This window comes from Elephantulus edwardii, unplaced genomic scaffold, assembly GCF_000299155.1.
Source record: "Elephantulus edwardii isolate Elephantulus edwardi_28Jun2011 unplaced genomic scaffold, EleEdw1.0 scaffold00121, whole genome shotgun sequence".
Classification (NCBI taxonomy): Eukaryota; Metazoa; Chordata; class Mammalia; order Macroscelidea; family Macroscelididae; genus Elephantulus; species Elephantulus edwardii.
Window position 1 is genome coordinate 6,020,737 of NW_006399871.1, and position 9,183 is coordinate 6,029,919.

The 9,183-nt window shown below is 43.5% G+C and overlaps 1 protein-coding gene across 1 annotated transcript; it reads right to left on the bottom strand.

The window, feature by feature from the left end:
* Nucleotides 1-1,093: 1,093 nt before the first annotated feature.
* LOC102875422 (ferritin light chain-like) lies at nt 1,094-1,636 on the bottom strand. Its single transcript, XM_006892979.1, has one exon. The coding sequence runs from the start codon at nt 1,616-1,618 to the stop codon at nt 1,094-1,096; it is 525 nt and encodes a 174-aa protein (XP_006893041.1). The 5' UTR covers nt 1,619-1,636.
* Between the last annotated feature and the right edge of the window lie 7,547 nt (nt 1,637-9,183).

The window sequence follows — 9,183 nt, forward strand, 5'->3', positions numbered from 1 at the left end:
GAAATTATTTATAAAAACACCTCATCCCTTTTAGCCCATTACTCCCAATATCTCCTCAACCCCCACCTTTCCAACACTAGCAACCACCAATGTAATTTCTGACTATGGATTTGCCTGCTCCAGATATTTTATAGAAATGAAACTTTACAATATGTGGTCTTTTGAGGCTGGTGTCTTTTACTTAATGTTTCTAAGATATACAATATACATTGTAAGATATATCCTTACTTTACTTTTTTATTGAGGTATAAGAATTTATCAATATATTGCATTTACTCAGTCATCAGTTGATATAAATTTGTGGTGTTTCCACTTCATGGCTGTTAGGAAGAATGCCATTTTGACTATTTGTATGCTAGTTTTTCATGTGGATTTATGCTTCAGTTTCTGCTGCATGTATACTGAGTAGAGTTGTTGGATCTGATGATAACTCTGTTTAACTTTTTGGGGAATTGCCAGGGTATTTTCAAGAAGTGGCTGCTTTTCTTTTCCCACTGTCAATGTACAAAGGTCTCACTTTTTCTCCGTCCTCACCACACATGTTATTTGTCCTTCTGGCTGTCGTGATCCCAGTAGGCGTGAAGCAGTATCTTATTGTGGTCTTGATTTGGATTTCCCTGATGGGTGATTCTACGGAATTAATACTGATTAGTGTCCATTTGCATATCTTCTTTAAGGAGCCCTATGTGTAATGTTTGAGGTTGCCGACGAAAAATATATTTAACAGTTTAAACCCATCAAACACAACTTGGGAGAAAGATGAGCGGTCTCCTGGAAATATTTATAGCTTCAGAAGTCCGTGGAGGGCTGCAGTGGACGGTAATTTGGTTTCTTTCCATGTCATCTTTGGAGAAATATTCTACACATATTCTTCATTTAAAGAATGGGGTTATGTGTCTTAATTACGAAGTTGTATGTGAATTTTTTTTTTTTTTTAGCAGCTGTTGCAAAAAGCTTTATTGTTTCAATTTGGTCCAAGGCTTGGGCGAAGGACTTCTGGGTGGATAAGATTCTACATCAGGGTGGGATAGAGAAGCTTGCTGCTGTTGGCAGGGGGACACAGAGGTTTCCCCCTGCAAGTCCTCGCAGACCCCTAGTCGTGCTTGAGGGTGAGACGCTCAAAGAGATATTCGTGCAGCCCAGCCTGGGGGCCGCCTAGTCTTCTAATGTTGGTCAGATGGTCACCCACCTCCTTCAGCAGTTTCACTTCCTCGTCCAGGAAGTGGTTCTCCAGAAAGTCACGGAGATGGGGGTCAGTGTGGGCGGAACCCACGGCGTGCAGATCCAGAAGGGCCTGGTTTAGGTTCTTCTCCAAGGCCAGCGCTGCTTGCATAGCGTCCAGGGTTTCACCCCACTCATCCTGGGATGGCTTCTGGATATCTTGGAAGAGGACTCGCCCGCCGCGCTGGTTTTGCAGCTTTAAGAGCCGCTCCGCACCCTCGCGCTTCTCACTCGCCAACTCGCGGAAGAAGTGCCCCACACCTTCCAAGGCCACATCATCGCGGTCAAAATAAAAACCCAGAGAGAGGTAGGTGTAAGAGGCCCGCAGGTGCAGGTTGACCAGACGGTTGACGCCAGCTTCTGCTTCGGAATAATTTTGACGGATCTGAGAGCTCATAGTTGGTCGAGGTTTTGGGGCTAACAAAAAAAGGTGTTAGCTGGTCCCGAAAATAGGAGATGGTTGAGATGATCCCGAGGTTACGCCTGGAGGTGAAGTTGGAGGGTAGTAGGAGGTTCGAAGGGAGGAAGTCACCGGGTCTGTTCCGTCCAAACACTATTGAAGCAAGATTCAGATCCACAGCCCGCTGGGGAACTCGTATGCTAATTCTTACATATTCTAGATTCAAGTTCCTTATCAGATGTACGATTTAAATAACACTTAAGATGCAGGGGTCTGTCTCTAGTCGTTGGGGACCTTGCCCTGGTGGGTGGGGTGATTGCCTGGTGGCTCCAGGAGTGGGAGAGCCTGGTAAGGAACCCGACTGGGATGTGGACTTAATCCTCTGCTCCAGAGGCGGAATTGACTGGCCTCTAGCCAGGACCTTAAAACTGGGTCAAGACAACATTTGTGAAACATTACATTACAGCTTATTACATGCGGCGGGGTTTTATCTTTAGGCCCTCCTGCTGTTCAGTATAAATACAAGAAATATTTAGTGAAGAGCTGCTGCCAGTTTATAGAGCATGTTTGTATAAATTAGAAAGAGTGTTCTTCCTCAAGACTCTCTGCTTCCATCTCAGAAAATTGTCATCATTTGCTGATTTTGTTAGAACAAATTATTTGATCACTCCCTGGAACAGGCTGATACAGACACCCAATCTAAGATGGCTGCAGTGTGGTGTCTCTGTTCAATGGACACCCCGAACAGTAACAGCATTGATTTAGGGGGTGGTGCAAGCCGTTAACAGAGTTGACTGCTGATTGTGAAGTTGGAGGTTTGAGGCCACTCAAGAGTTGGAAGAAAGGCCTGGCAATCTACTTTACAAACATAAGCCACTAAAAGCCCTCTGGAGCACATCTCTACCCTGACACACCTGGGAGTCCTTGAGTGAGGGAGGTGTGTTGATGTCGGGACTAGCAAATCAGATCCTCTAATACTTGCCTTTCAATGCGTGAAGCAAAGCTTTCACACTTTTCTCAAATTCCTGTTGGGTTGGATTTTTATTTTTTAAACCCAAAGTAGTGGAGAACCCCACATCTTACTTAAGGGCCCAAGTGGGTAGGTCCTAGAACAGCTCAGCCAGTGAAAGCGGCCCAGGGTGTTGGTAGTTGAAAGGAGGCGGGGCTGTTGGTATACTTCATGGCCCTCGAGGCTTTGGTCAGGCACAGAAGTTTGAAATTGAGTTGTAATGATCAGAAAAAGGGAGTAAATTGCAAGGTCACAGGGACGTCCATAGGGACGGCGCCTGTTGGCCTAATTAAGTGTCAGGCCAGTCTGCAATGATAATAGTCACCATGGCAACAACCCAGCGGTGGCATATCAAGAAGCCAGATGGCTGCTATTTTAGTTGAGAATATTCTGGGCGTTTGCTCTCAACTAAGTTCAGGTGTGAGGTCCTGGTTCCATTTACTAGTTGCACCTTGCCTGGGGTCAAGCCACGATAGTCTCGTCAAACTTGAGCATTACAAAGCAAAGGGATTTATTTATTTGTGATTTAGCAACTATTCAAAAAGTATTGGACTGTGTGGATCATAGCAAATTACAGATAACATGGAAAAGAATGGGAATCCCAGAGTCCTTGGCTGTGCTCATGCAAAACCTATACCTAGAACAAGAAACTGTTGTCCAAACAAAACAAGGGGACATTTAGTCTCACTTTTTTTTTTAATGAATAGTTCTATTTATTTTTCCAAAATTTTCTACTAGTTTATTTCTAAAATTTGAATACATTGTTTTCAAGAACAAAATTTTTGCATTTCCCTTATCCCCTCACCCAACAAATTGTACAACCCCATGATTAATCTCTCCTCCCCCACCTGTACAGCCTCATCCCTCTGCTTCCAGCCTCTCCCACCCCTCTTGGATCCATATACTAATTCTACAATAATGGTTTTATACAATATTATCTTTGTGGGACTGAGTTAGTTCACTCAGCATAAGGCTCTCCATTCCCTCCCAAGTTAGGTAATAATTTCATTGCTCCTGCATGCTGCATAGTATTCCATTGTGTGAATGTACCATAATTTCTCAATTCATTTGTTTGTGGTTGGACATTTGGGCTGTTTTCATGTTGTTGTGATGGTGAATAGTGCTGCTATGTACATTAGTGTAAAAATCTCCGTTTGTGCATCAGTTCTCATATTCTCAGAGTATATTCCAAGCAGTGGAATAGCTGGGTCATATGGAATTTCAATGTTCAGCTTTTTGAGGAAGCGCCAAACTGCTTTCCAGAGAATGGTTGCACCATTTTCCAAACCCTTGTCTCACATTCTTATGTTCTCAGGAGTGACCAGTCCTTGCGAAAGGGCATCATGGTGGGAAACATGGAGGGTCTGAGAAAGAGAGGATCCCCAACAAGATGTAGTGACACAGTGACTGTGACAGTGGGTGGAACACGTGGGAGATTGTGAGGATGGTGCCGGATAGGACAAGGTTCAGGTATGCTGTTCATAGGTCGCTGTGAGCCGTGGCTGGCTTGATGGTCCCTCTGGTGTCTAGGTGACAAGGAGTGCTGCTGCTCACATGCACTGGCTGCTTCATGGGAGACAGATGGACCGTCTTCTCTGTGATTTACAGCCTCTGAAAACCTGCTGGAGGGTCAGCTCTGAATTGGCTCAGACTCAATGGTACATTACAGCAACAGCTGACAGAGCGGTGCTTCCTTGTCTATCTGCTCTCTTTAGACGTGACTTCAGGCTATTGGAGAAGCTCTGGTAGCCTAGTGGCTAGAAGCTGTGCTGCAATTCTGAAGGCAAGGGGTTCGAATCCACCAGCTGCTTCGCAGGAGATGGATGGGCGGTCTCCTCCCGTGTGATTAACTGCCTCTGAAAACCCGCTGGAGGGTCAGCTATGGGTCTGATCTGACTCAACAATACACAACAACAGCAACAACGTTCCTTATTAGTCTGGAACAGCTCTGCCCTTCGTTTATCCAGCCTGGGTCATCAGTGCACCAGTCAAAGTGCCAAAACCAAAATGGTGCTATGCTTAGTCTAGGTCCTCCTAGAGTTTTCGTCCAGCTGTGATGACATCCCTGGCTTGCCCTGGTGCTCGCCATGGTAGGCTACCACCACTCTGAAGAGCATGTTCACTGAGAAAACCTCCTTGACTCTAACTCCTTTGACAATACCCATGCCCTTCCTCCTGGGTACTGGGTAGAATTCTTAGGGTACATCTGTTTTTCTAGGGAGAGTGGGTAAAAGGGAAACAGCAGAGAACTCGGCACCCTCATCGTTGTTGTTGATAGGTGCTGTCGAGTATGACCTGTAGCGACCCTATGAACAAGAGATCTGAACCCTGTCCTGTCCTGTGCCATCCTCACAATCTCTGACACACCCAAGCCCTTTGCTGCAGTCACTGTGTCAATCTACTTGTTTGAGTGTCTTTTTCTCCATATAAGACTAATGGGCTCATTAGGAGTACAATTATTAGAGGATGGTCAGGAGAATGAATGAATTTATGCTTCTATAATGGGTGAAGAGGCATCTTGAAATCCTGGTTGGAATGGGTAAGCCATAGAAATATATAGGTATTGAGTCTATACCCTAACTTTGACAGAGTTAGGTAATTATTTTGCTCATATGTCTGCTTGCGTGAAGAAAGTAATAAAGGTTACAGAGTTGTCTTGAAACCAGCTTTTAGGGGTTCAGCTCTTTCCTTCCTTGTTTTCCCTTTACCTTTCCTGTCAAAGGAACAGCTGCTGCGAGCAACATGCCCAAAGTATGCAAGATGAAGCTTTCTCACCTTTGCCTCTAAGCACCATTCTGGCTGGACCTTCTCTAACATAAGTATGGTGTTTTTTTTTTGTTTGTTTGTTTGTTTTTAAGCCCATGGAATATTCAACATTCTTTAAAAAAATTTATTATTAATTTCAGTGAAAATTTACAGAGACTTTGGATTTCCATTCATTGATTGTTGAACTTTCTCCCCCTCCCCTCCCTCCCCCCTAATACACTCTCCTCTTGGAAGAGTAAAAGAAAAATTCTTTCATTGTTTTACAAACCCTGCCCCAGGTCCACTCCACTATGCAGTCTTCGCTCTGGACTCCTATCATGACAAAAATACCTGATCACATATCCCTTTTAAACAGTTTTCTCTCTCATCTGTTACAATGCAGTATACATTATTGAACCCATCTTTCTCAGTCTCCCCCCAACCCTGATGTCAGTCCTGTTTTACAACAGTGGCACCATGCAGTATTTGTCCTTTTGTGACTGAGATACTTCACTCAGCATAATGTCCTCCAGGGTCACCCATTTTGAATAATATTGCATGAGTTCCTTGTTTTTCAATGCAGCCTAGTGTTCCATTGTGTGAGGAATATTCAACAGTCTTAACACTACAGTTCAAAGGCATTGATTCTTCTTCTGTTATCCTTATTCATTGTCCAGATCTCGGATGCATAGCAAGATATTGAAAAGATCATGGCCTGTATCAGGTGTATCTTTGTTTAAGATATAGATAAAAATTCTCTAATGCTAGAGTTTAGGAAAACAAATTGTTTATCATGATTGAAAGATGACCAAATACATTGACAGCTGGGGATCGGTTTCTTAGTGAGTTAACAAAGGCATGTAGTTCGAATCCACCAGCTGCTTCATGGGAGAAAAATGGGAAGTCTCCTTCCGTGCAGTTGATTGCCTCTGAAAACCTGCTGGAGGGTCAGCTGTGGGTTGGTTCTGCCTCGATGCTTCTCAACAGTAATGAGTTAACTCATTGCCTAGTGTGTAGTAGTAGGGACTCAACAAGTTACTAGAAACAAGTTCAGGTTATCTGACCTTTGAAGGTCTTCAGAAAGTTGAGAGTATTTGTGAGAGGACTGAAATCTATGACTAGTACCTTACACAACATGCAAGAGCCCTGTAACACAGTGTTCTATGCTTAGCTTTTCACTAAAGGTTGATGGTTTGATCCCATTCAGTGGCTCTAAGGCAGAAAAGCCTGGTACTCTACATCCAAGCCATAAGTGTTATGGCCTAGAAAATCTTAACAGGTTACATGTACTCTCACCTTGGTAGTCCTGATTCAGAACTGACCTTACACCATGTAACAACCTAACATACATAGACCATGCATGATCCTAATTGAAAGAAAATGAAAAATATGAACAGGAATCCATGACCAAGAGTCCTTTATCAGGGAAAGACATCTAAAACTTCAGTTGAGCACCAACTGGGTGTAAGAAACACCAGAAAGAATTGAATTAGTAAGTATATAAAAAGCTCGAATCAATACTGTGACCTCAACCACATAAATATGTATGCTTGGTTTTGTGTGTGTGTGTATACACACACACACACACACCGTATGTAGAAGGACATAAACTAATCATCAAGATGATTGTGAGTCGCTTTTGTGTTATTTCTTTGCTTTTCTGCTTTCTGTACTACATATGTTTTAAAAGTTTGAAGTTGGGGAGCTCTGGTGGCCTAGTGGTAAGGAGCTGCAGCTACAATCTCAGAGGCGCACAGTTCAAATCCACCAGATGCTCTGCCCGGGAAGGAGGGACAATCTCCTCCTGTACCAGTCAGATCCGATTTGACGGTACACTCACACAAAAACAATAAAAAAAAAAAGATGTTCTTTAAAAACCTGCATGGGATCCCCATTGCTTGTAGAATGAAGTTAGCTGTTCACACCCAGGGGCTGTGGTGGTGGGAATTAAGCTGGAAGGGCCTTGATGACAACTCAGTCTACCTTGCCACCCTTTTCCTTTCACCAAATGATAAGAATAGCCCTTTTCCATTGTAAACCTGCAACTTTGAGACTCAGAGATGTTAAAAAGTTCATAGTTAGGTAACATCATGGTCGTATTCAGGGACTGGCTTGGCCTGTACCCTTACTGTGCCTGCTCTTCTGAGTGGTGAGTTGTTGGAATTCTTCAGATTACTGACTTCATGCCACCTTTCAGGACGTTGTTAGTATGGATTTAGCTGGTGTGGGCCCAACTATCCAGCTTTGCTGTCCACACACTCAGCTCTCCTCTTTAAGAATGATCCCTTTCTTTCTGGCCCCAGCTCCAGTAGAGACTCATCCGTTTAGGATTAGGTTCAGAAAACCCTAACAGAGATTTTTGTTGCCGTGTTGGTGGAAGAGCCCAGCATGGCCTGCCTTTCCGTGTTGATTAAATTATCACTGCTTTTGGCAGAAATTGTTCAACCACTTTCTTGGCATTGGTCCCCAAGAGCCAGTTGGCATGCTTGAAGCCAGAGCTTTGATTGACACCTCTATGGGGAGTTTTAATCCACCTCCATCACCTTTTAATTATAACCTTATGAATTATGCATTAATAAAGATGGTGACACTGTGTGAGATGTACAGTTTTTCCCCATCTAATTTTCTGTAATATGGAACTGCCAGTCACAGGGCCTCTACTCACACCTTTACTGTTGCTTTAACTCCTTTCGGGTATTTTTTCCCCTGGGTGGCTGAAGGTCATTCCGAATGGTGAAAGTAAGACTATTTGGGGCAAGTTGGAGAAAGAAACTTTTCATTTAGCATCTACTGTCTCCCAGGACTGTGGTGGGCACATTTCTTAAAAAACCTTACCACACTGTCTGGACCAAACCAAAACCACTCACTGCTGTTGAGGCATTTCTGACTAATTTCTAACCCTACATCAGCTTTCTGAGACTAAGTATTTATGGGAGAAAACTACATATCTATTGAGGAGTAGCTGGTAGATTTGAACCACTGACCTTTTGGTTAGTAGCACAACAGGCAGCACACTCTGCTATCAGAGCTCCTTACTCTGAAGTGTCTTCAGTTAAGGATTAGAAAGGTTTGGATTGCACAGGGTCACATTCTCTTCACTGTATTCCTCTGCAAACAGAGTTTTTCTTGATAACTAGGGTGATTATTTGTGTATACATGCATGCTGTATGTCTAAAATTGATCCCAAAGGTACTGGGATTCTAAAGCTGATCATGACAGATACTCGATTTTTACCATGACAAAACATAAACAAAACCTTCCTAGTAATTCCTTTCTCTTACACAAGAGGCACACTGTTTGGGCTGTTGGTTTAAAAGTTAAGTTTACTGGAATCTGACCACCAAGAGTGGATTTAAAATCCTTGAGCATGGTCATGTTGGTCCTGAACTGGAGTTTTAGGGATTCTTTGTTCCACCAATCACCTGTCAGCTTGTCATATTATGGTGATCTTGCTATTGCTACAATCCTGGAAGTTATGTCACCAGTATTCACATTCCAGCAGGGTCACCAATGGTGGACAGATTTCATTCAGAAGGTCTTCCAAACTAACACAAGGAAGAAAGGCCTGGTGATCTGCATCTGAATATTAGCCAATGAAAATCCTGTGGATCTCAGCAGATGACTGTCTTATATAGAGCTGGAAGATGAGCCTGAAAGAGACATGAAATCATGTTCCACGAACTCATCACAGCTGTCTCTGAAGCAGAAGATTGTTGTTGTTATGTGCCGTCGAGTCGCCTGCGACTCATAGCGACCCTATGTACAACAGCCCTAAACTCCGCTCTGTCCTGTGCCAATCGCACTGTCT

Coding starts and splice junctions, on each gene's coding strand:
- LOC102875422 (XM_006892979.1), bottom strand. CDS start 1,618: ATGAGCTCTCAGATCCGTCAAAATTATTCCGAAGCAGAAGCTGGCGTC.